Source organism: Hipposideros armiger, unplaced genomic scaffold (genome assembly GCF_001890085.2).
Source record: "Hipposideros armiger isolate ML-2016 unplaced genomic scaffold, ASM189008v1 scaffold_494, whole genome shotgun sequence".
In the NCBI taxonomy this organism is placed as follows: domain Eukaryota; kingdom Metazoa; phylum Chordata; class Mammalia; order Chiroptera; family Hipposideridae; genus Hipposideros; species Hipposideros armiger.
Window position 1 is genome coordinate 205,691 of NW_017731844.1, and position 26,748 is coordinate 232,438.

The window sequence follows — 26,748 nt, forward strand, 5'->3', positions numbered from 1 at the left end:
CAGGGGGCCGTCCCCCAGACAGACTGCCACAGAAATACCCAGGAAAGAGGAAGCGTAGTTCAGAAGGAAAGGACGTTCTTGGGGACCGCAGAGGATGTGAAAAGCAGGAGGCCACGGTGCAGCTGGGGAAACTGAGGCTTGGAGCTAGGAGGCTCGTCCAAGGCCGCAGTGGGGTCAGGGCGAAGGGTGAGCACCCACATTCCTTCCGGGGAGGCCAAGCATCATGGCCTCCACCATGGGTGGGGGGGATCTGTGGCTGGGCGGCCATGAGGGTGAGCCGTGAGGCCGGCCTTCCTGCCTCCTGCCTCCACATCAGGAGAGGCCCACATGAAAGGCCAGCTGGGCACTGCCCTGAGCATCAGCCCTGATGCCAGCTCCGGGTTTCAGCTCCGATGCAGTCTTAGCTCTGACTTCCTTCCCACGGCGGTGGCCAACTGGCAGCAAAATCCCCCAGACACCACAGGGGCCTGAGGGCTGCCCCCCCGCGCCCCCCCTCCCGCCTCCGAGAGCTGTAAGGGTCCAGAATGCCTGCAGTCCCTCAGAGGCCGCCTGACCAATGCCCTCATCTCAGTGGTGGAGAAACCAGGTCCCTGATATGGGGGGCGGGGGCATGGGTTTTACAAACTCTTGCATAACTTCACGCACAGATGGAGCGCGTCTGCCGATGGGCCACCCTGACCCCCAGCTGTGAGGGGCTGCCTACTTTTCTGACCTCAGGGAGGGGTCTCCCTACAGGTGTGGGTCTTCCTCAGCCAGAGAATCCTGCTCCGGCCCTGCCGCCTGGACCGTGAAGACGAGGACGGAGACAGAAAGGCTCGGATGGCGGTGCTGACCCTGCGGCTGACCACGGGCTCCTCCCATCGCCCCCATTTGTCCCTTCTGCACAAGCATGGCTACCACTGACCGCTGGTTGCACGCCCATGCTGGGGGCCAGACGGCCAGACATAGGTGTCCTCCCAGCCTCTCCCCCTGGGTGCCCCCTCACCCTGGCAGGCCTTGACCCACAGAACCAAGCCTAGCGCATGGGCCTCCTGGGTGCTGGGCTATTCTAGGGCTCCTGCGGGGTTAGAGGGCTGAGCTCTGGCCACGCTGTCATCCCCCTTGACTGGTGGCCACTGACACGGGGTCCTGGGAAGAGCTGTTGAGGTAAGTTGTGTGTGAGCAAGAACAGGCTGGCAGCAGAGGCCCCCTCGTGCCCAGGTGGGCAGGCCCGACACGGGGTGTGTCTGCTGTTGCCACTGGAAGCACATGGGTGGACAGACAGACGTCCTATCACATGGACACTCCCAGGGTTCCGGCTCCTCCCCTCGTGTTGCCGGAAAACGGCCGTCCCGCTGGGACTACATTCCCCAGACTGCTCTGGGCGGGGCCACGTGACTCATTCTCTCCAATGGGAGGAACAAAGGGCTGTGTGGGTCACTTCCGGGCTGGAGTAATGAAGAGCTAGGGCTGGTCTCCAGGCCCAGCCCCGACAGGCTGCCCCTCCATCTTGGCACAGAGAGGGCCTGCGGGAAAGGAGGCTTAGGCCAATGGCTAAAAACTGGGTGTTGGCTGCGGAGTGAGCCCAGAGCCCTGAGCAGGGCCTCGGGGGAAGGGGTCGCGAGATGGAGGGACAGTCCTCCTGGCGGGACAGCGGCCTCAGCCGACAGAGGCCCGAGGCCCGGAGCCGGGGGCTGGAGCGAGACGGCGGCCACCTCGTCCCTGACGCGCCTCCACCTGAAATGCCGCGGACGCGCACACCGGCTGTCACAGGCCTCGCGACCTCAGGCCGCTGGGGACCGAGCGTCGCAGAGCCGCGCGGGCCCGGATGAGCCCGGCCCAGGCCGTGCCCGGCGCCCCTGAGCGGGGTGGGCCCTGTCTCCCCGCCCGCCGCATGGCCGCCTTGGTGGCACGGTTCCATGAAGCGGGGACCGCAGGTGTGGCGTCTGGGGTGTCCCCAGGGCAGCCGACAGCCCTCGGGCTCACGCGCATCGGCACCGGGCTGCGCAGCGCCCCGCGCCTGGGCGGCGTCTCTGTCGACTCCGCTCCTCTCCGCGTCGCCAGGTGGCGCCCAGCTCTGGCTGCCACGGCCTGGAGCGTGGAGAGCGTCCTCGTCGGCACCCCCAGCCTGGCGCGCTGCTTCCTGGGAGGGGAGACGCCGGATCCGAGGGTACGCGTGTCTTGCGCGCGAACAGACAGACGCACGTTGCTGGACGCCTTTCCGGAAGCGCGGGGATCGCGGGAACGCACGTCCTCGCCAGCCAAAGTCAAGACGGCCCGTGTGCCCACGTGCACGCCAGCGCGGAGCGGCCCCATGTTCTTACATGTTGGCGTCGCTGTGCGCGCCCCCGGCCACCGGGGAGGGCGGGCATCGTCCCGCACGGGGCCGCGGGCCAAAGCCGGGCCTCCTGTCGAAAGCTGCCTCCGGGGCCAGGCCCCTTGCAGGGCCTCTGGGGGCCGCCCTGGCCGGGATGATGGCGGGCGCACCTTCCCGGAGGCCACGAGCGACCCGGGCCTGACGGCCTCGCCCTCGGGCTCCCCGTCCCGGGAGGCCGCCAAGTCTCCCCGGTGCTCGCAGGGCGCGGGGACTCCCCGGCAGGCCCGCCCGCCTCTGCCCGGGGACGGGGGTGGCGGCGCTCAGTGTCAACTGACGCTTTCATTATAGGTTTATCTTTGAAACCCTAGACAAAACAGGGCTTGTGTGGTTTGACTGAAGAGCCAGCACCTCGGGACCTCACCATCCACGGAGTCGGCTCCTCAGGAAAGAAAAAATACACGAACCTTAAAATAACCGGTTCCCAGAATAGCAACTAATGACGGCTTCTGAAGGGAGCCCTTTGATCAGCCGGAGCCCACGCCTTTGCCTATTTACGGCGGTGTCACTCAAGAGAAGCTCACCAGCAAAGAGAGAAGCACTGGCGGGGGGCAGAGGAAAGTAGGGGGGCCGGGCCGAGGGGCCGGGCGGAGGGGGAGCAGAGCCGGCGGCGCCCGTTGGAGGGCTCCTGACTTTCTGATGCAACCGGCCTGAGCTGGTGGTGAGGTGCCCCGTGGAGTCCGAGGTGGCCCGGTGCTGGGGGAGCAGCCGCCGGCACTGCTCCCGACAGCCTCCTGCAGGCTCAGGCAGGGGACGCTGAGGCCATGGGGGGGGCAGATGTCATTGAAAGAACCAGGTGGACAGGCCTCAGGGACTTCGGGGATGCATGGGCTCTGGGGGCTCAAGGGAGGGCGTTCAGGGGACACTCTAGGGACTGGGAGCCCAGGAGGGGTCTGCAAGGATGAGTCCCTGTTGAGGGTCGGAGAGGAGAGGGAGGGGGCGCTGGAGGTGGAAGAGGCTGCTTTCCCCCCAGCCCCTCGTTTGCCCCGCGCCAGGCACTCGCTCATGCTGCCGGTGTGCGCCGAGCACCCGTGGGGCCTGGCCTGGGTCGGGTGCTGGGACCACTCCGCCCGGCCTGAGAGGCCCTGATGCCTGGAGCTGCCCTGCCCAGCAGCCCCGTTTCCCCCAGAGCACTTGAAATGTGGCTCGTGAAACTGAGGAACTGCATTTTATTTTAATTTTGACGAATTCAAATTTAAATACAGATCCCCAATGGAGTTGTTAGAAAACTTGACGTTTGGTGTGATTTAGGTATGAGAACCTCCTTTTTTTAACTGTAAATAATTTTATGATATCTAAATGCAGACCAGGTCGTCCTTATGAAAACAGCACCCGATTTGAGATGTGCTGTGTGTGTAAAACACGCTGGCTTTTGAAGGGAATCAATTAAATATATATATATATATATATATATATATATATATATATATTACATATTCAAATGGTAATATTTTTAATCTATTGGGTTAAATAAAATATATCATTACAATGAATTTAACCTGATTTTATTTTTTTTAAGTGTGNAACCTCCTTTTTTTAACTGTAAATAATTTTATGATATCTAAATGCAGACCAGGTCGTCCTTATGAAAACAGCACCCGATTTGAGATGTGCTGTGTATATATATGTATATGTGTATATATGTGTGTATATAATATATATATATATATATATATATATATATATATATATATATATATATATATATATTGATTACATATTCAAATGGTAATATTTTTAATCTATTGGGTTAAATAAAATATATCATTACAATGAATTTAACCTGATTTTATTTTTTTTAAGTGTGGCTATTGGAGAATTTTCAGTTATAGCTGTGGTTCCCATTTTCTTTCTACTGGGCATCATTGGCTTAGGTCAGAGGTGAGCAGACTTTTCTGAAAGGGCCAGACAGTAAATATCATGGGTGTTGTGAAACACATACAATCTCTGTGGCACTTTCTTTTGTTTTCTGTTTTGTTTTTAATGTGAAAACAAATCATTTTGGTCCATGGGCCACAGTTTGCTGGCCCCTGGTCTAGAGGCTCCTGGCGGAATCAGGCCAGCTGGCCTCAGTACAAGTTAGTGGGGGATTCCTTCCTCTCCAAGGGGTAGAGGGCCTGGAAGAGCATCCTTCTTAGTTCAGCCTGCTGAGGGCTGGCGGCCCAACCCAGGTCCCCTCAAGTCCCAGCACAAGACCCACTTATGACGAAAACCCAAGGGACCAGCATGAACAAGACATGCGACTGCTGCCCAGTCGCTGCAAGTTTTATCGGGAGGCGGAACACAGGACCAGGACCCAGCACAGAGATCTGGGACACAGCCACCATGAGACCCAGGCTGCCCAGATAAATCCCATCTTCAAAACCCTGGTTCTGCCCCCTGTAAGTGGACGAGAGCTTGCTTGATCATGTGTTGGAGAGGGAGACTCACTGGTATTGACGAACTGACCAGGAAATAAAGCAGGTTAGAGGCTGAACACACAGTGAAAATGGAACCCACAGAAGAAACGGGTGTCCTGAAGGCACGTGACAAACTGAGTAAACTTGAGCTTTGGTTTCCCTAGTCTCACAGGTGAGGGATGGCCAGGTGTCCAAGCCCAGGCCGCCCCAGGTGGAAATTCTCACAGTGGAGCCCTACGTAAAGCTGGGACTACGACCCCAAAGTGCTCAACATTCAGTGTGAGGATCAACGAGGAGCAACCCACAGTGTTCCTTAAGAACACTGTGAAGAAGATCACTTTACCACCAAGAGAAGTGAAACAGTATTTGCCCTGAGAATTCACTCCCACAAGCGTGTCCATGCTCAGCGTAGAAGCCCAAATGCACACCACCTGGGTGGTCTGTGAGCCCAGAGTTTAAAGTCCAGGCTGGCAGCACCCCAACGGGTACAGCAAAGGGAGAAGCGAACTTGGATCTTTTCTGAGGACCTCCACTTCACACCAGGCCTCAAAAATTCCCACAGATAAACTTTAACATGTGTGAACTTAAGATTTAAAAGAAGAAAGCCCTCAAAGGGAAGGAAACGCCATGAATGACAGCAGAAACAAACAAACAACAACAGCAAAGCAGACTCACAGAGGCTATCGGTACCAGAATTAACAGAAACAAAATATGAAATAGCCATATTCAATCACTTCAAGAAAAAAATTTTTTTAAATATACAAGTGAAGAGAAAGATACTATAAAACGACTGATCAAGTATGGATCAGAACCAAATAGAATTTCCAGAAATAGGAAAAGTAATAATGGAAATTAAAAATTCTTCTAATGGATTTAACAGCAGATTAGATGCAGTTGAAGAAATAATTAGTGAACTGGAAGATGGATCAGATGACAGTATCCAGGATGCAGTACAGAGAAACAACGTGGTTTTTAAAAAGGCAGTGATTCAGAGACACAGAGGGGAGTGAGATGGTCTGTCACATGTTGAGTGGAAATTCCAGAAGGAGACAACGAGCAGAAGCAACACCTGAGGAGGTAAAGGCTGAGGGGATCCTGAGCTGATACAAGACACCAAACCACAGGTTAAGGAAACTCACTGAATTCCAAGCAGACTGAACAAAAGAAACTCTCTCTCCGTAAATGCCTCATAGTGAAAATGCAGAGTGCTGGAGTCAAAGGAAGGGCCTTGTGAGCAGCCCAAGAGAAGAGACACGTTGCCTGTTATAAGGACCAGCAACTCACATTCATGTTTGTTCTTGACAGAAACAGTGCAAACCATTGAAGAGTCAGATAGTATTTTCAATGTGCTAAGAGAAAAAATATCTTGGTGACTTAGGGCCTATAGTTTTATGCCCAGTGGAAACATTTTTAAAGAACACACTAAAAAAGTCATTTTAAAACAAATAAAATCTGAGCAATTTCGATTTTCACTGAAGGAAATTCCTATGACTACTTCAGCCAGAAAAAAGTGAGCCCAGATGTAAGCTCTGAGATAAAGAATAAATTATGAGTAACAAAAGAGGCAAATTTAAACATATATCAATTGTATGAAACACTAATTATGAATTGTTGGGTTAAAAGATAAATACGATGAAACTAAAATAATATAACAACAAAGCATGTAAGTTAGCAGGAGAGTGATTGAAGCTAATGTGTTCCAGGCTCCTCATTTTATTACAGATGTGGGTAGAGATAGCAATTAATTCTGGTTTGTCTGTTTTAAATGTTCTAGGTTAACCTTTACAAGGATGGCAATAGGATGGCTTCACAACCAGTAAAGGAGAAATGGAATGAGAAATAATCATCAATCCAACAAGAGGCAAGAAAGAGGAGCAAACGAGACAGTTTTAAAAAGTTTAGTACGAATGGAAAGACAAAATACGCTGCTAGAAGGCAATTCAAATTTATTAGAAATTATATTAAACGCAAAGGTATTAAATGAGTTTTTAAAAACTCCAACCATATAGTGTTGACAAAAATCATCTAAAATCTGTATCTAGGACTAAAAAGAAAAGAATTTAAAAATCTGACACCAAAGGGGAAAAAAACCCCACAAGAAAACTACAGATTAATATCCTTTATGAATATAGATATAAATATTCTTAACAAAATATTAGTAAACCAAATCCAGCAACATATAAAAGAGTGGGAGTGCAAGGTTGGTTCAACACCCCGAAACCAATTAATGTATTATGCCATATTAATAGGACAAGGGATAAACACCATGTGACATCTCTAAAGATGCCGAACGGGCATTTGAGAAAACCTACCACCCATTCCTGGTAAAAGCTCGGACACACTAGAAATAGAAGAAAACATCCTCAACCTGATGAACGACATTTACAGAAAACCCACAGCTGACATCGCACCTAATGGGTGAATGACCGAAGGCTTTTCTGTGTGAAGGTTTCCCTAGCCACTTCTACTCCACATTTTAGTTTTACTGGAAGTTCAAGCCAGTATCATTAGGGCAAAAAGAGAAATTAATTAAAGGAATCCAGACTGGAAGGAAAAAGTAAAATTGTCTTTATACACATGACATGATTCTCTATGTAAAAAATCCTAAAGAATCAATAACAATTTACGAAAATAACAGCGAAGTCACAGTTTACAAGCTTGATATAAAAAAGTAATTTTATTTCTGTCTACTAGTAACGAACAATTCAAAAATGAAATTAAGAAAATGTCATTAATAATAGCATCAACAATAATAAAATATTTAGGAGTAAAGTTAACAAAAGATGTGTAAGATTTGTACACTGAAAACTATAAAACATCACTGGAGGAAGAAGAAATTAAAGTAGGACAAATGAGTGGAAGATATACCATGTTCATGAATTCAGTATTTGTAAGATACCAATTTACCACAAATGGACCTACAGAGTCAACGCAACTTCTATGAAAATCCCAGCAGGCTTTTTTTTTCTTTTTTTTTGGTAGAAATTGAGAAGATGATTCTAAAACTCATACAAAAATTCATAGGACTTAGAATGGGCAAAAGAATTTGAGAAAGAAGAACAAAATTGGATGACTTATGTTACCTGATCTCAAAACTTACGTGAAAGCGACAATATTTAAGACAGAGTCATGTGGGTTTAAGGAGAGGCATATAGATCAATAGAACAAAATTGAGAGTTCAGAAATACACCCATATATATATGATCAATGGATTGTTGACAAAGGTGTCCTAACGATTTAATGGGGGGATATGGTCTTTTCCACAAATGGTGCTGAGGCAGTTGGATATCTATAAGCAAAAACCAAACCAAAACAAAACCCCAAAAAACTTTACTTAGACGTTTCTTCACAGCATACCCCAAAATGAACTCAAAGTAAATCACAGACCTAAATGTAAGCTTTAAAGCGATAAGACTTCTAGAAGAAAAAAATAGAAGAAACTGTTCATGACCTTGGCTTAGACAAAGAGCTCTTCAAGACAACATTAAAAGCAAGAGCCACACAAGAAAAGATAAATTGGACTTCATTAAAATTTAAAACTTTTGAGCTTGAAAAGACATGATTAAGTAAATGAAAAGACAGCCACAGAATGGGAGGAAATATTTGCAAGTCATATATCTGATAAAGGACTTGTATCTAGACCTATAAACAACTCTTACGACTGAATAAGAGAACAAACTACTTAATTAGAAAATCAGCAAGAGAGTTGAATAAACATTTCACGAATGAAGACTATGAATGGCTAATAAGCACATGAAAAGTTGCCCAACATCATTAGTGATTAGGGAAATGCAAATCGAACCCACAATGAGGTACCATTACACACGCATGAGAACGGCTAAAATAAAAAAGACCAACAGTGCCCTGTGTTTGCGGGGAGATGGAGAAAGTGGGACCTTCGTACGTGACTGGTGGGAAATTGCAGTGGTTCAGACCCTGTGGAAAACAGTTTAGATGTTTTTTAGCAAGTTAAACAGAAACTCACCACATGACCCATCATTTCCACGCGTAGGCACCTCACCGAGAGAAAGGGCAACGTATGTCCATACAAACCCTTGTAGATAAAAGTTCACAGCAGCAGTGCCTACAATAGCCCCCGACTGGAAACAATCCAAATGTCCATCAACTGGCAAATGGGTACACGAAGTGTGGCCCAGCCACACAACAGAGGACTGACTATTCAGCATTACAAAGGGGAGAGGGGCGGGGCCAACAGATGACCCTCAAGACCGCTACCCCGTGTGAAAAAAGCCAAACACGGACACCACATATTGTTTGATTCCATTTATAGGAAACACCCAGAAAAGGCAAGTTTCTAGCGTTACAGAAGTTTAAGGATACAGAGACAGAAAGCAGACCGGTGATTGTGGCTGGGGGTGGGAGCTGGCCGTGGCTGCAAATGGAACGGAGGGGAATTGCAGTGGTGCTGCAAATGTTCTAAAAGTTAGTTTTCGTGATGGTTGCACATCGAACTACAAATTTACTAAAATTTGTTGTCTGTTTATGCTGGGTGAATTTTACAGCATAAATGAAATAAATTTTATGGTGTAAATTATACCTCAATAAAGCTTGAAAAAAAAAGATGCACAAACAAAATTAAGTTTGCATAGCAAAGATAATAGACTGTAAGGGGAAAAGCACTACCTGAGATAAAGAGGGTGTTACATAATTATAAAACATCGAACCCAGCAGTGAATACATAAAAATTTCAATACATGTGTACCCAATCATAAGATCTAAAAGTATGTAAAGCAAAAATCGACAGAAATGTAGGGGAAACTAGACAAATTTCCATGGTAGTTGGAATTTTAAGATATATCTCAGTTATGATAGATCACGTAGCAAAAAATATTCCAATCAGGGTATAGGTTTCAATGAAACAATTGACAAGCTTGTTCTAATGGACGTAAACATAACACTGCACTGGACAATTTCAGAATACATTGTAATCAGCACAGAAGATACATTTACAAAACCGACCACATATTGTGCCACAGAACATAGTTCAGAATGTTTCAAAGGACTGACAGCTTACAGATCACTTTCTCTGACAATAGAGTAATAACACTACCGAGCTCTCGCCATTATAACCCTGACAGAAGTGATGCTGATAAACAGCTCCTGGGAAAAACAAGACGTCAGAATGGAGATTAGGAAAATATACAAGAGAATGAACATTAAAAGCAAATGTCATATATCAAAACTGGGGGGACGCAACCTGAGAGGGTTTTGGCGGAAACGGGCATGGCCCTCCACGCATACCTTAGCCATCTAGAAAGCCTAAAGAGAAGTGATGTCCAACCTAAGAAGTTAGACCAAGCAGCAGGTCGCGGCCGCGTAAATAGAAGGGGGACAACGCAGAGGAGAGCTGACAACACGAAACGGACAGCCGAGAAAATCAACAGGGCCAGAAGCTTGTTGAAAATATTAATAAAATTGGCATTGAGGAAGGGGCCCAACTACCGAGGATACGGACATGACAATGACAGATGCTGCTAAATCTGAGCACCGTGATGAAATGTTCAAATTCTTAGAACACACGCCTCATCAAAGCGGACGCGAGGGGGGCGAGAAAGGCCGAGCAGACCGTCCCATCGCCCGTGCCAGCCACCGACTCGGAATTAGAAACTTTCCCACAAACAAAGCGCCACACCTAGATGCCTTCCTTTATCTCCACGTTTCACCCAGCATGCACGGGGGAGAACCTCCTAACCCTACACAGAATATGCTAGAACACAGAAAAAGAGGAGTCCCTTCTCAACTTGCCCTGCCAGGCTCACGTACATTCGGTACCCAGACCTGCTGAGGACAGTACAGGAAACAGTATGTGACGGAGGCGCCTCACACATCAATACTGACGCAAACCTTCCGAAGACAATATTAGCAAGCGGGTTTCAGGAGCGTTTGTTTAAGAAATAACATACAACATGAGTGAGGGGTAGCGGGGAGAGGCTGGACACCCCAGAGCTGTCTGGAAAACTCACCTAAGCACCAGATAATACCCAGGCGAGAGCTCAGCAGGGAGGGAATGGGGCCAGGAGGATGGGGGCCCGGGTGCCGTTGGGATGACAATGGCTTGTGATCCTGTTCATAGGCCTGGGTGGGTGGAGGTGTCCCTCTGGGACAAGGGACAGAGCAGGAGGAGCAATGTGTGGAGCAGACGCCAAATTCGGGGTAACTGGGCCTGCCTGATCTAAGGGGAGGGGTCCGGGGCAGCTGGGGTGGTGGGGGTCCCAAGCTGGAGGGCATTCCTGGCCAGGACACGGTGGAAAGGAGCGTTAGGTGGTAGGGGGCCCCTTCCCACCCACGCCCTCTGAACTGGGGCCTGGAAACCCAGGACTTCCCTATATCCGCCTCTGAGCCATGAACATTTCCGGCAAAAACCGAGAAGAAAGAAATTCTCCCAGCCCACTGTGCTCCTCGTATCAGCAAAAGCAGTGTGAGCTGAGCTTGCAAAATAAACAGGGCTCAACGTAAACACTGTCGCAGGTCCTGGGGACCAGCGAAGAATGCACGCTGGGGGAGAAGGGTTAAAGAGCCTCCTCCATCTGGTCCCGAGAGAGCCCAGGGGAAGGGGGGAGGGGACGCCCGCCTCCTCGGCTGCAGCCCTGACGGGATGGGCCAGACAAACCCAGGCTGGGGGCTGGGCCGGCTGGGCTCTCAGGGCTCCCGTCCCAGGGCCGGAGAGGCTCCCTCAACTGTTGGAATCCGTGCTGCCCCCTCACCCCCAGAGCCCGAGGACCTTGCTCCCAGCCCCCACCTCGGCCCTCTGCACTCACACCCGGCCTCTTTCCCAGCAGACCCCTTGTGCTCATGACACACTTTCTGGCGGCTTCTCTCTCCATCTCATATCCTCCACCCGAGTCTGTGGCCTCGGCGGAGACCAGCTCTTCCTCTAACTAGCTGTGCGACCTGAGGCAACGCCTCACCCTGCCTAAGCCCCAGTGTCCCCACCTGTGAGGGAGGATTTATTCGGGCAGATGAGAGTCCTTTCCAGAACAAAGAAGATGATGTGGAAGAGTATGCTGCCACTCTGACGATTTTTAAACAGAAGCAAAGTGTGGTTTTGCAGCCCCTCCCTTCATGGCGAAAGTGTGGGTGGGGGGGTGCCACCTGAGCGAGGGAGGGCCGTGGGCTGCCGTGGAGTTCTGTTCTGCTCTCCCCACCCCCAGAGCGAAGTGGGGCTGAACAGGCAGGCCTGGCCGGGCACAGGGGTTCAAGGAGCCCCAGGAACAGGGAGCACCCTGAAAGGCTGTCGGGCTCTGAGCTGGGGCAGAGCTGGGGCGTGGGCTCCAGCCCAGAGGACGTGTGTGGGGCCCTTCTCTGCCGTGTGGCCCCCAGACATACGGAGAAGCGGGAGAAGGGGCGCTTGAGCAAGCTGCGCTGGTCTTGCCTGGTAGCTCCCCACAAGTGGACATCCAGCCACTGACCCTCAGAATGGTATGCTCCTAAGCGTGGGGGCCAGCGGCCGTGTACCCCAAAGGCCCCTCTCCCACTCCTCTCCTGCAGCTGAGCGAGCCAGCCCTGGATGGGACCCCCTGCCACAGCCGAGGCCTGAGCTGGGGGCTGGAGCCTTGGCTCCCACCGCCAGCGCCAGGCTCCCTTCCGGCTCGAGGCTAGTTGGGCGGGGCTGGGGAAGGCACAGGGACTCTGGCTGGGGTTGGCGGCCGGCTGGCACTGCCACTGCTGCTGGTCTGCTGGGCCCCCGAGGGCCGGGCGGCTGCTGGATTTCCTGCCCCAGCTTCCCGCAGTCAGCAGGATTGCGAGGGGGTTGTTTATGGTCCCGATGGCTGCAGCGATAAGTGCGATACCGTGGGGCCCAGGACGTGCCACGGTGCCCTCTGGGCCTGGCGAGGCCCTTTCCCAGGGTCTGTCCCCAAGGGGGGCATCGGTCAGCACAGACAGAGCTGGCTGCCGCCCCCTGCAGCCTCCGCCGGGGCCCGGCCCCTCTCCATGGGTGCCTGGACAGACCGCGGGCTGAGGTCCAGTGTGCGACGTGGCCCTGCTCCCTACCTCTGAGACCCTGGCAGACGCGTCCACCTCTGTGGGCATTACAGGGGGCTGAAGACGGCACAGAGCAGTCTCCCTAGGTGCCAGGTCTGTGAATGCCCCCCTCACAGCCCTGCAATGGTTGTGCTCCTGGGCGCAGAGCTGAGGTGGCGGCTGTTTCCCCACCTTGCCCCAGGGATCAGGGACTCCTCTGTCATTCTGATCTGAAGAAACCTGCGCAGTAACTGGGACGCCAAGGCCAACACTGGCCCCACCTCGCCCACCACCCTGACCTTGGCCGATGGGGGGCTGTGTCCTGGTCCTTAGAACCCCGCAGGCTGCAGGGGGTGGCCGCTACTCCAAGGGACTCTCTCCTGCCTGTTGTCACCCCAGAGGACACCAGGCTTCGGTCTGGGTTTACAGGGGTGTCCTGTCCTGAGAAGCAGTGGGTCAAGCCCTAAGAAAGGCTGGACAGCAGGGCAGTGGGCAGAGCTGGACCTGGGCAGGGGGAGGGACAGCAAGGCTGCTCCCAGGGCTGCTGGGGAGCCCAGGTGCCCTCATGAGTCCCGCCAGCAGTGGGGACCGGTCAGCAAAAGCTGCCGTGGCCAGGGCTGCTCAAGGGCTGGGTGCGGAGTTCTTGCGGGGAAGAGGGCTGGGCCCATTCCCAGGCCCTAGCTCTGCCTCCTGCACAGGCGCCTGGCCTGCTACGGCTCACAGGGTGTGCCAGTCCCACGCAAACACTCAAAGCAAGGGGTATGTCTCATTCACCCGAGTGGTGAAGTCCCCAAGGTCCCGACCCAACGGGTGGGCGGATCCCTCCCAGTCCCAGTTCCCATCCTGCCAGACAGGGACATGTCTCACTGGGCTGTGTGCCCGGGAAAAGGGTGGGTGGCCCTGCTCAGGCCTGTGCTGAGAGGGGACAGGCCCTCTCAGGGGGGACCAGTGTGTGGGTGTCCTGCAGCCCCAGCAGGCCAGGTCCAAAGTCATGGCACCCCCTTCACCCGGGTCCCATGTACTGGTCTCGCGGCCCCATGGCCGGCCCAGGCCCAGGGCAGACTGTGCAAGTGGGGAGGGGGCGAGGCTGAGCGGTGGCCCTGGGGGCCCAGCGTGGGTGGGGCCGAGCCCCTGCCCCAACAGCCCAGCTGCAGCGGATGGACGTGGGCCAGAGCCAGGTGTTGCCGGGGAAACGGAGCAGCAGCTCTCCCTGCCCAACCGAAATTCCTCTATTTTTAGCCTCCCAGCTACTTTCAGATAAAGTCCATGTAGACCTACGAGCTGCTCGGCAAGATAACCGCCTGCTCCAACCACAGAGACTTCAAAGCGCAGCCCTCCCACTCCCCAGACCTCCCGGGCTCCCAGGACACCCTGGGAAGGGGCTCCTGCCCTGAGAGGCCCGATAGGCAGACCGACGGACAGGCACAGAGCCCGGTGGGGAGTGGGGGCATCCCAGTGGGGCCAAGGGAGCGCAAGCCTGTGTCCCATCTGGACACCCAGCAGGGCCTCGGTGGTCACCCCACAGATCACACCACCCAGCACAGTCAGAACCCTACAGGGGTGAGTCCCGGAGCCCACAGCCCCGCCTCCCTGCCTGATGCACCCCTGCACCACCCACGCTGCCTTTGATGTCCCTGAGCGAGCGCACAGGAATGGGGGCCTAGGGAGCCACACGCAGCTGTGGACGCACTGCCCGTCCTGCATGAGCAGGGGTCTCTCGGCTACTCCAGGGAGGGGTCTGCGGACACTGGGTGCCACTTGCCAGTAAGGACGCCACGTGTGAGAGGTCATGAAACCAGCCCAGCTTGGACTCTGACCGTCCTCTCCCCATGGGGACCCGTGCCCAGCGGGTGGAGTGGACATGAGCCCTGACCAGAGAGTCGTGGTGTGACGTGTCCACACTGAGCACGGGAGGGAGGCAGGAGTGAGCCCCCAGACCCCGGTGCACGGCCAAGCCCTGCTTGTCCCCAGGCACTGTCAGAACAAGTGAGGTGCAGCCGTGGGTGGCACTGTGCTGGCCCTGAGGACGACGACCGCCAGCAGCAATGCCACACTGCCCACCGGCGCTGGCGTGGGAGACGCCCTGGTGCCTACCTTGTCTTCCACCCGGTTCAGGCGGGCACCTATGGTGTTGCTGCCTCGGTCCTTGCTCTTTTCTGGGGAGTAAAGTGCCGGGGTCAGGGGTGTATGCGATGATGGGGGGGAGTGGGGCAGAAGTAGCTGAGGGTCCGGAGGCCTGAACTTCCGAGCTTCTAAACGCATTTCTGCAGCAAGAACTTCAGGGGCCGGCGGGGTGGGGTGTCAGCCATGGACCGGTCCCTGCTCCACCCTCTCTAGCTCTGTGACAGGAGGGCCCGCAGAGGGGGACTGGGAGGCACCCCACTGTCTTCTGTGCAGATCCGCTACATTCCGCCCCCTGGGGCAGCATTGGCCTGGCTCAGGCCCCGGGAATGCCCGCTGCCTCGGCTGCCCCTGCCATCCTGGCTCCCACTTGAACTTGGGCGAGGGCAACCTGAGGAGCCTGCCTGGCCCTGCCCTGATGTGACCCACAGCCCCGGTCCAGGGGACACGAGGAATCAGAGCTGGAGAACAGCACCCACCTGGCCCCTTGAGCTCTGGGCTGGCCGCTCACCGCCCTCCTCCCCACCCCCCACTCCCCAGGTGCCTCCTTCACAGGATCCCATCAATGGCCCCCAAAAGCTGGCCATCTGAAGGGACCCGTATGGTCCCTTTCTCATTAACTGAACATCCCTTGGTGAAGCGCACTTGAAGCCACTGTGCTTGGGGTGGGGTCCCCGGCCTCTCTGGCTTTCCTTGCCTGTCGTGAACTTCGGAGGCCCCATAGCTCATTCTGATGGTGGGAGAGGCAGGTGCGAGTGGAAGGGTGGGCAAAGGGCCCAAGAGGGGCCACCATGCCCAGGGTGCCCCGCCGCGGAAACCCACCTGAGACGGAGATGAAGAGGGAGGGCTTCCCGATGGACTGGTCCAGCCTGGGAGGGAGGGAGATGGACACCAGCTCACGCTCGGCCGGAGCTCCGCACGGACACCTGGCCTGTCGGTGGGAGGAGGGCCGACGTGCCCAGCGAGACACCAGCTGCCCCACCTCCGGGAGCCACCCACACCCCTGCCAGGTGCCGCCCAGACCCAAGGCCCGTGCTCCTGAGGGGACTGGGAAGGGCTCAGTGGCGGGGCAGCCCCCTTCGACTTCCCCCCTGGGCGAGGCGCGATCCCAGGATCGCCCAGTGTCTCGTGGTGGCTTCGTAAATGCCCTGGGCCAGGCACCTCGGACATCCTCAGAGAGGGCCCTGCGTGTGGGCCCTTCCAGGGTGAGGCCAGGGCCCTGAGCTGTGGTGGGTCAGTGACGGGGCAGCCTGCGCCCCTGGCCTGTGGTGAAGACGAGCACATTCTCTGGGCCGTACCCTGTGACACGTGGAGCTAGCTTCCCAGGCTAGCCCACCGTTGAGGCACAGCTGGTCTGAGCCTGTGCAGGTCCCCAAGGGTCACAGGGCTCCACGTGGACACGCTCTCCAGGCTCCAAGCCAGAAGCCAGAACACGCTGGCTCCCACTGGTCAGGGTGCCCAACTCCAGAGTCAGGGTGGGGAGACCCCGGGGGTGGGGCCTTGTGCCTGGCAGGGTCTCCCCTGGCTGTGGGTGTTCTGGGGCCGGCCAGGCCCTTGCTCAGGGGGGTGGGCTGGGCTGTGACAGGTCCTGCAGCTCTGAGCAGTTAGGAGGCGTGGGGCTGGAGTGGGAAGGGAGCAGCTGTTTCTGTCCCCGCACGTCCCCAGCCCGGGCCACCCCCGCCCTCCCCGCCGTGCCCACCTTCTCTGTAGCTCTTTGATGCGCACCATGAGGTTGAGGTGGCCTTGGGAGTACTGCTCGATGACGTCCCGCACGTCGTAGGGCTTCCGAGCTTGCTGAGGGCCAGGAGACATGAGTCACTCCCCGCTCTGTGCCCCCGGCTCGGCGAGAGCAGACAGTGTGGGTGAGCAGGGTCTTTGGGGATTTAAGGGGATCACCCACACGGCACACGCAGCGCCGGGAGCCCCCCCAGAGGCCCCGCTACCCCGGGCCTGGCTGCTGGGGGCTGGGTGGCCCTGGCCAGCGGGGCGGCCCTTCTGGGCCTCAGTTTCCTGCCCGCTCACCCGCAGGGGCCTGGCCGCTCTCCCTTTCCAGGCAACCAGTTTCCGTTCTCAGGTCGCCTTGGAAGAGCTGGCCCAGCTGAGGGGCCAGGAGGGCAGCACAGTCACCAAGTGCCGGCCGGGAGAGCACAGTATGTGTAGCCTCCGCCTGCCTGGGCTCCAAGCTGACGCTCAGCACACTTGCTGGCAAGCGCGCCCCTGCTCTCAGGGTGGGGAGGTGGCCCACCATGCCCCCTTTCCAGGCAGTCTCCAGTGCCGGGAGGTGACCCCAGGTGACAGCCTTGGCCTGCACGGCCTGCTCTGGGTGACAAGCACCCTACCGGTGCTCTGAGGCTACTAGGGCAGAGGGATGGTCCCACAGCAGGCCTGGGGCCATGGGGGCAGGGCAGGTGACCCCGGGGTACCCAGGCTCGGAGCCAGCTCTGAGCCCATAAGCATACCCGCAGCTCAGGTGTAATCACCAGAAACCACAACAGAGGGAAGGGGGCTTCTTGTGACGTCAGCAAAACCTCAAGTCGCATTGATGGCCTCGTTCCCAGGAGTCTGTGGGCCGAGGGGCTCGCCCAGGTAGCAGCAAGCCCGCCGAGCGGAGTTTACTGGCCCCGGAGGCCTTTCACTACACCAGCAAGCCAGAGTTATGTGGGGCCGCCTCTCTCTGAGGGGCCATGGAGGTGGGGTGGGGGTGCTGAGGGTGGCCCTCACGGGCACTGATGAGCGATGGGGGGGCGTTACTTCCTCTTGCTGGGGAGGGTCAGGGCTGGGTCTCAGCCCTGGGCCTCTGGAGCCTGGGGGACATGTCCTCCCTGCCCACCTGATGCCACCCCAGAGACTGGGGCTACCCTGGTCTGACGGTGTGACCACCTTTGCCTTCCCAGAAAGATGGGGCACCCCCCTCAGATGTCTGGGTACCTTCAGATATGCCCAGGGGCTCTGCCATCAATGCTGGCAGCTTAGCAGAGTTCTAACAACTCCCTAACATTGTCCTGGACCCCAGGAATGCCAAGGCAGGGCAGAGGTCTCCTCCCTACTGGGGGCGGCGCACCAGAAGTCCAGGGGGCCCTGCCCCCACAAGATCCGCCAGGTGAGTCCCTTGAGGGCAATACATAGCCCCTCTCTGCTCTATCCCGGCATCCCCACCTCTGCCTTCCCAGAAAGATGGGGCACACCCCTCAGATGTCTGGGATGGGGCTCCTGAGATGGGGATGCCGGGACAGAGCCCGCCTTCTCGACATCTGGCTGTGCCCCCGACAGAAGGACCTGCTGCTCCTGGGAGCCATGCTGGGTGCCAGGAACACCCTACATCACTAACCCATCGTGGGGTCCCAGGGTCAGGCACGGGACGGGACTCTAGGCAGACCCTCCGGCTCCCCGCACACTCAGCTTAACGACAACCACAACAGTGGCACTAAGTACACGCCCAGGTTGAGCTTCTTGGTCTGTATAATGGGGGATGAGCCCCATTTTTCCCTCCTGTGAGACGGGGGTGCTGAGCCCTGCTGCACTCTGGCTGGCAGGGAGAGGGCGAGACTAAAATAGGATGGTAGGTGAGAAAGGTGAGGGAGTCCTGAGCCGGCCCACGCTGGAAGAGCCGGACGTGGCTGTGACGGTGGCTACGGCTGAGCCGAGTCTGAGCCGTTCCTTAGCTCAAACTGAAGGTGACCCTGAGTTATGACAGTCAACCTCCTGTGGGTCAAAGGGCTTTGTGAGGTGTGTGGCACCTTCAGTCGTGCCGGTGAGGTCTGGCTGGGTTCAGAGGTCAAGGTGGTGCCGGCCTGGCCCAGGCTGAGTGGGTCCCTGTGCTGGTCACCCAGCCAGCCTGGGAGGCCATGGGCCACTAGGAACCTCTCTGCGTGCCTGTGACAGTGTGAGTAACAAGTGTGGGTAGGAGTGTCGGGGTGAGGGTGTGTGTGCGCGTGCATGTGTGTGTGTGTGTGCCCAAGTGTGTGCATCTGCAGGAGCGGGGGATGGGGCCCATGAGAAGGCCTCCTCTGCCACGCCTTGTCCAGGGCAGGGACAACAGAAGGGTCAGCGATGCCCAGCTAACACCCAGGTGGCCCGGCAGGGTGCCAGGCCCCCTGAGACTTATCCTGGAGCTGATGAGTGCCCTTCCTGGTCTGGTCAGTGCTCCTGGGCCTTTGTCAAGTGGCTGCCTAGGCCCTGACTTCAGAGGCCATCTCAGCTTTCTCTCTAGAGCTAATTTCCTCTGGCGGCAGCAGCAGAAGGCTGAGATGAGCTGAGATATTGCTGGGTTGTCCAGACTGACCGACGGTGGACATGGGAGTTCAAGGCAAACTCAAAGGGCTAAGAGGCTCTGGCTCCTCTGGCCAGACATAGGGGCGGCCGGCCAGCCGGGCGGGCAGGGGGGCCACCCCCCATGTCTGCAGCCCCTGAGGCCAGAGGGGGTGGGGGTGCAGGCAGACAGACAGACAGGCTGCTGTGGGGGAGGGAAGGCATTCCTGACAGCTGGGCCCAGGGTGGAGGCTGCCCCTGGGGCCTCACAGAGCCCCTCACTGTTAGGGTCTCCCTCCACTGCCCCCACCTCAGGGGGTCCCTCCTCCCTGGAGACCTCCACACTGCTCCTGGAAATGGAGGTCAGCTGGTGAGGCTGGAGGCAGCCCTAGCCCCTGGTCTTGCTCGAGCCTCTGTACCCCATAGGAGCAAATTGGGGGGCTTCCAGGAGCACCTCTACTCCCAGGGCCCATTGGGTTGACTCGAGGCCCCTTTGGGTCCTGTGCGCAGGGGCGGGGCAGACAGCAGGGCAGATGGGGTTGCCCGGCCTGCGCCCAGAGGCCTACTGGGTCACTCGCAGGACCCTGGCCTGTCTCCTGTGGCAGAACAGGGACCCTCAGACTGGAAGGGGGTGCAGGGTTCCCACTGATACCAGCAGCCAGTTTCTTTTTCCACACTTTAGTGACAGAGTGCCCCCAGTGCCCAAGTCTGCTTGCTCCCGACCATGGGTGCCCACGTGCCAAGGACAATCTCTGTTCTGAGCTGGCCTGCCCATGTCACCCCCGAGCTGGGCTGTCAGGAGCCTCAAGTTTCCGTCTACTCTGCCGGGTGACCCCCAGACTCTGCAAGCAGCCTCTAGGAAGCCTGGTGTCCACCCTGGCACAGCCCTCCATGTCCCCATTGTGCCTTAGGCAGTGGGTCATGGGCTCTGCCCTATGGATACCTGCTCTGAAGCCACAGTGACCTAGCTTCTTATCCAGGGACCACCCCCATCCTGGAGGAGTCCCGACTGAGCCCCCTCAGATGGACATCTGTGGTTTTAGCTGTCCCTGCCAGGCTGCTCTCCAAAGAGGGTGACACATTTTGGCCCTTTTCAGGGCCTTCTCTGGCTTTGGGGGACAGTCTTGCCCAGATCTGACCCTTGAGGGGGGTTCCTGCCTGGGAGGATGCTGGCAGTGCCAGGAAGCCAGCCCCTCCTCTCCCAGGGCTCCTCAGCTACGTGCCCTCTGCCGGGCAATGCCAGGGCGGCCCAGGCTCCCCGGGAAGGCATGGACACAGAATCCAGACACCTTCAGTCCGGGGCCATCGGCCCTCGTCCAGGACATTGTCGGGCAGACCTCCCAGCAGTGGGCATGCCTCTTGTCTTGACCGTGAGAAGCCCCAGACCTTGGTGTGAGCCTCAGTACAACCCAGTCCAGTGTGGTCAGAAAGGCCTCCCTGGCCGGAGCGTGTGCAGATGGGTAGCAGAACACGGCTGAGGGTCCGTGTGTGCAAACCGTCCCTGAGAGGCAGCTGGTGGCGGGGCCTAGGGGGCCACATGCTGCTCTGGCTGTGGGGGGAGCTCGGCGCCAGGGAGGGCCTCGCCGCTGAGGGGCTGCTCCTGAGGATCGTATGGGTGGCGATCATGGTCGTGGAGGAGGCTGCCTGAGGGCTGCCGGGGGCTGGGCCTGTGTGGGGCACGTGTGACGCAGTCCTGTGCCAACCGCTCAGGCGCTTGTGCCCATTACAGGTGGGGGAAGAACTTGCCAGTACTGCCTGGGGTGGATTCTACACCCAGAGCCCCCCACTGAGTCTGGCTCATGACCCGGGTGGGTGGGGCTTGCTAGGGGGCGGTGGAGGAACTCTTGTCAATGCGGCAGCCTGGTGTGGATGGCTCTCGTCCCAGCCATGCTGAGACCCTTCTGGGGGATGTGAACAAGTCACCCCAACCTTCCCTGCTTGGTGAGAGAAGCCCTAGGGGATCTAGCATTGCTGCTAGCTCCAGGGGACCCCCAGCCATGACTCTATCAGGCACTCACTTTTTAAAGGCCTTCTGTCGCCAGGCCTTCTGGAAAGGGACCCTTAGGGTCGCTTTCCCTAAGTTTGCATGCTCTCAGAGTGAGGGCTGAGCTGGGCCTCCATCCTTGGACCAAGGACCATCCCCACAGCAGAAGGAGGGGCTGAGCTGGCACCGTCTGGCCTTCTCTGGGGCCTCAGGCTCCAGGGACTAAGGGGCTGCTGGAAACTCGCCTCTGGAAGGAAGCGTGACGGAGAATGGAAGCCCATGGGCTCCAGCCTTGCCCAGCCAAGGAGACCCACCTCTCCCGGTACAGGTGGGCCAGGTCTCTCCTCCGTTCTCCGGACTCACACAGCGTGGGAGACGGGAGACAAGAGCTCTGAGCCGGGGTGGGACAGGGCTCTGAGGCCTGGGGGACACCACTTCTGCCCCAGATAATGTGGGCGGGCTCTGCACCCTCTCTGAGTCTTGCCCATGTCACCTGCCCATCAATCAGGGGACAGGTGAGTGAGCCCCAGAGGCTCTGTGTGTCCCTGGCTCTGGGCTGGGTCTCAGGGGCCAGGACAGAGGAGGGATGGGTCTTTCCAGGGTTCTATTGTCTTGGGGACAGATAATGAAGCCGTCACAGGCTATCTGATGGGTGAGGGGTCAAATCTCGGCTGTGGCAGGGGATGGAGACCTCGTAGCTTCCACCATGGGCACGAGGGGGCTTCTGGGGCACAGGCAGAGGGCTCAGAGCAGAACTCACCTGAAACCTCTTCTTGGCCACAAAGTACTGCATGCGCCGAATGACCTTGATGGTGGCCCGATGGTGCTCCCGCAGCCTGCAGAAGAGGAAGAGAAGGGTGTGAGTGGCCACCCTGCCAGAGGCGTGGAGCCTTCCGAGGTGTCCCCTGCTGCATGTGGGCTGGCCCTTCTAGGAACAAGGAGAATGCTGAACCCCCTGGAATGGAAATCTTTGCGGCCACGTCCTGGGGGCTGTGGGGAGGAAAAGCTGGCGGCAGGGGGCTTTTCACTAGCGGGGTGATCCCAGAGGGACCCTTTCCTTGCTTGTCGCTCAGAAGTGAGGTGACAGTCAGGGCCCCCGGTTCACAATGGCTGTGCCCCTAACTCACGGCAGAGCCACGGGAACGTCTTTCTCCTTGGGCCTTCAGGAACCCCACCAGGATAATGGGGAGCGGTACCAACGATGACACCTAACACTGCTTTCAGCCACGTTCTACGGCCCCACAAACAGGCGTGCACCTGGCAAATGAGGGGACTGCAGGACAAACTAACGAGGACAGTTACTCCCTGAGCCACTCTGCTAAGGGGAACACATGTCTCCCCTCTAAAGTTTCTTCTGGAAACAAAGATTCTTCTAGAAATATCATCAACAAAAGAAACACAACCATTGATACAAGGTCAAACAATTAGGTTCGCAAACTCCTCCTAGAAAAAGCACTACATACCTCATTGCTGAATGTCACCACTGTCACCTTTGAATTACTCCCCTTGGGAAGCTATGCACCGACCCCAGCGCCTAGTCCACCCTTCAAAGCAATTTTGGAACTCTTTTTCTGGAATGCCCATCAGTGTTGTCACATTACCCTTGATGTCCTGAATGCCATCCAAATGTCTTCCTTTCAATATTTCCTTTATCTTCAGGTAAACAAAGAAGTCATTGGGGGCCAGATCAGGTGAGTAGGGAGGGTGTTCCAATACAGTTATTTGTTTACTGGCTAAAAACTCCCTCACAGACAGTGCCGTGTGAGCTGGTGCATTGTCGTGATGCAAGAGCCAGGAATTGGTGAAAAGTTCAGGTCATCTGACTTTTCACGCAGCCTTTTCAGCACTTCCAAATAGTCAACTTGGTGAACTGTTGGTCCAGTTGGTACAAATTAGTAATGAATAATTCCTCTGATATCAAAAATGGTTAGCAACGTCGGTGCAACAAGTTCGCGAATTTAATTGTCAGGCCTCGTATATATGTGCATAGACGAAAGACTGAAAGGAAATACATCCACATGGACAAGGTGGGGCTTTTGCTTTTAGTTCTGAAGCTCAGAAGTTCAGAAGAAGCAACGCGGCCACCACAGTTGGGTGACAGCTTTGGAGCGTGACGAAGACCTAGGCGCTGAGGGCCCACAAGAGGAGAAACAAGCCCAGGGAGCCCACGTGTGCGGCTGTCCCTCCTCCTCCCTGGGGCATTTGTGCACTGGTTGTGGGGGCATACGGGCTGCATAGGAAGCAGGGGCGGTCCAGGGTTACAAGGACAGCCAGGACTTGAGGGGACAAGATCCAGGTCAACAGGGGACCACAGAGAAGCGAGCCCCCTTCACATAATTACCCCTTGAAGCACTTGGGGATTAACCTGTGCATGCCTGGGGTGAGACTCTGATAAACTGAGCAGAAAGCAGCTGCTGGGACAGCAAAAAGCTAAGCAGAGAACTCCACAGACCTAAGCCACCGAGGAGAGAACTGGGGTTCCAAATCTACCAAGGAGGCGAGGTCCCAGCAAACAGCCCAGGCTCTCAGTGGAGACCCCCACCGCCTCAAATCACCACCATCGCTGCTTGAAGCAAGGCGCCCTGTCCTGCACCTTATGCATGCCAGAGGAAAACCAAGTTACTATAGGGAGGTGATAGTACAGAGCCCCTACATTTTCTTAATACTCAAAAGACTGGAAAGCAAGAAAAAAAATAAAACACCATAGAAACAGATCCAAAGGTTGTATGAGCACAAAAACAAGCAAGAAAAAAGCAGGATATGCAAGTAAAAAAAAATCTATAACCACTGTATAAGATGCACCCAGCTTTTAGACCCCAAATTTTTCGAAAGAGGGTGCGTCTTATACATGGGGAACTATGGTACTTAAGGCTCCTCCATCAAGAGATAGCGTTGGTTTTCCCAGGACTTGAGTTTGGGCTGACCTGGACACTTACAATTATGAAAAGAATGCTGGGGCTCACGTATAACTCATGTGTTCTTGGAATGTGGCCATGGGATCCTGCCTGGGTGGCTGGTTGAAGAGACCACATAGGGAGCTGAGGTGCCCTGGCCAAGCGCCAGTACCAAGCAGTAGACGTACGCATGGGGCCATCTTCCACCATCCATCCCTGATGAGCCACCTGATGACTGCAGCTGCCTGAGTCACCCCACACAAAGCCAGCAGAACATTTTCCTGTCGGAGCTGAACCCAAATTACTGACTCACAGAATCCTGAGCAAGGAGGGGAGATGTGGGGGAAAGACATTAAAGTGAGATGTGGTTTGCTAGGCCAATAGGTCACGGTCAAGGAATGAGGACTCAAAAGTGGGGCACTGCTCTATCAAAGTCCTGAAACACACGTACTGGTTTTGAGACCAGGCCCTGGGCAGAGGCTGGAAAACGCGGCAGATCCTAAGATGCTGGGCTTTGAGCACGCTGTCGTCTCCAATTGGATGAGGCTTTGCGGTGTCTTGGAGGGGTGAGTGAACTGAGCATTGGGGAGAAGGTAAAAATTTATGGCAAGAGGGCAGACTGTGGTGGGCTAACGATGGGTGCAAATCCTTTGCAGTTTTCCCCACCAAGGGATGAGGTCTGTGTCCACCATGCTGGAAGTGGACCGCGGGTTCTGAGCCGTGGCCTCAAGAGACCTGTAGCTTCCACTCATCCTCTTCGGCTGCCATGTGGACACATCTGAGCTAGGCTGCTAGAAAAGCCATGTGGAGGAGAGCTGGGGCACCCTGGTGACAGCCCGACAGCATCAGGCATGTGAAGCTAGCTGAGACCACCCAGTCACCACAAAGCTGCCATCTGCATGAGCCCGAATGAGACCACCCAGGTGAGCAGCCCCAAAATGCTGACCCGCATACTCAGGAGGAAACTGGATAATATGGTTTGCCTCAGAGTGTTTAGACAAGAACTTAAATAACCATGATATATAGGTTCAAGAAAATACATGAAAAGATGGAGAATTTCACCAGAGAAATAAAATCTATCTTAAATATTGAAAAAATGGAAATTCTAGAATAGAAAGAACAATAACAGAAATTAAGAATGAAATAGATGAATTTGATAGCAGAGGAGACATATAAGAAAAGAATACTTATAAACTAGAAGAAAATAGCCAAGTTGGGGTATGGAGAGAAAGCAAAATTAAATGTAGAGAAAAATTGCAAGATGTATGAGATATGATTAAAAGTTCTTTTACATGTGAAATCTCAGAAGGAAAGGTGATGCAATGGAGAACAAATAATTTTAAAGATTCGGTGGCTGATAATTTCCCCAAAATGATGCAAGATATCAAGCCACAGATTCAAGCAGTTCTTTGGGTCCACATTGGAGAGATGGAAGGTCTACCAGACCCAGGCCCCTCAGAGTAACACTACTGAAGATCGAAGGTGCAGAAAATGTCACAGGACCAGTCTAGGAAGGGGGAAGGGGGTGATGGCACATTATCCTGATGGCTGACTTGTCAACAGAAGGGATAAAAACCAGATGACATCTTTAAAGTGCTCAAGGAAAATAATTATTAACTTAGCATTCTATACCCATCAAATATATCCTTAAAAATGAAAGTGAAATAAACCAGACACAAAAGGACAAACCCTGTGTGACCCACTCACGCGAGGTCCCTAGAGGAGTCAGATTCACAGAGACAGGAAGTAGCTGGTGGTGCCAGGGCTGGGGGAGGAGGAGGGAGGGAATGTTTCATGGGGACAGATTCAGTTGGGGACGACGGTGGCGATGGTGGCACAACAGTGTGAATGTGCTTAATGCCACTGAGCTGTGCACTTAAAATGGTTAAGATGGGAAATTTTACGTTATGTGTATTTTACTACAATAAAAAACAGGAAGGTGAAACCAAAACCAGGAGAAGTCACTGCTGGGAGACTCCCTAGACAGAGAGAAATGATCCCAGAAGGAAGCTTGGGCATAGAGGAAGCAACTGAGAACACAGAAAAGGAGAAAGTTTAAATTAGTATGGATTAAAACAATGATGTCTCATGAGGTTTAAGTATTGAGGGAGAGAGAAAGAGAGAGAGAGAGGGGTCGTAATTTAAAAAGTGGTTCATTTGGTAGGGAGATACCAATTCTAAATCTGCATGCACCTGAAAACTAGACATACACACATCTTCATGCATAAGCAAAAACGCATGGTCCAGGTAGCTTGAAAAGCAGAGGCGTCAGTGGGGTGCAAGGTGCCAGTACCACATTGTCAGAGAAATGGGAAGAGTGCCAATCTGAGGTCATCAAGGGCAGGCTTTATAATCTCTAGGCAACCACCAATGGAATAATACAAGAATGTCAAATCAACAAGCTCACGGAGCATAAAAATGAGATAATAACAATATTTGATTACCCCACAAGAAGCAGGAAAGGGAAAACAAAGGAAATGATGGAACAAATGAAAAACAAGTAAGTGTAAGATGGTGGATTGCATGTGTTGCAAAGGGACTAAATGTTCCAATTAAAAGACCGAGACAGTCAGATTGGATTGAAAAAACTTGATGTTGCTTATAAATCTACTTTAAAATACAGACACAGAAAGGTCGTCGGTAAAAGGATAGAAAAACATATATCATGGTGTAGCCAAGAGAAAGCTGGTATAGGTAAACTAATATCAGATAGCATAACCTTTGATAAAAGTCTTTATCTCTGAGATAAAGAGGGATATTTCGTAA

The 26,748-nt window shown here is 54.6% G+C and overlaps 1 protein-coding gene across 1 annotated transcript in view; it reads right to left on the reverse strand.

Annotated features, from left to right (window-relative positions):
- KCNQ1 (potassium voltage-gated channel subfamily Q member 1) overlaps positions 1 to 26,748 on the reverse strand; it is a 323,222-nt gene that overhangs the window by 52,031 nt on the left and 244,443 nt on the right. Inside the window, exons 13-16 of the mRNA XM_019667315.1 lie at positions 21,849 to 21,924; positions 16,556 to 16,650; positions 15,679 to 15,725; positions 14,830 to 14,891 (exon numbers count right to left, since the gene is read on the reverse strand). Of these exons, the coding sequence (XP_019522860.1) occupies positions 14,830 to 14,891; positions 15,679 to 15,725; positions 16,556 to 16,650; positions 21,849 to 21,924 (280 nt within the window). The remainder of the gene's footprint in view (positions 1 to 14,829; positions 14,892 to 15,678; positions 15,726 to 16,555; positions 16,651 to 21,848; positions 21,925 to 26,748) is intronic.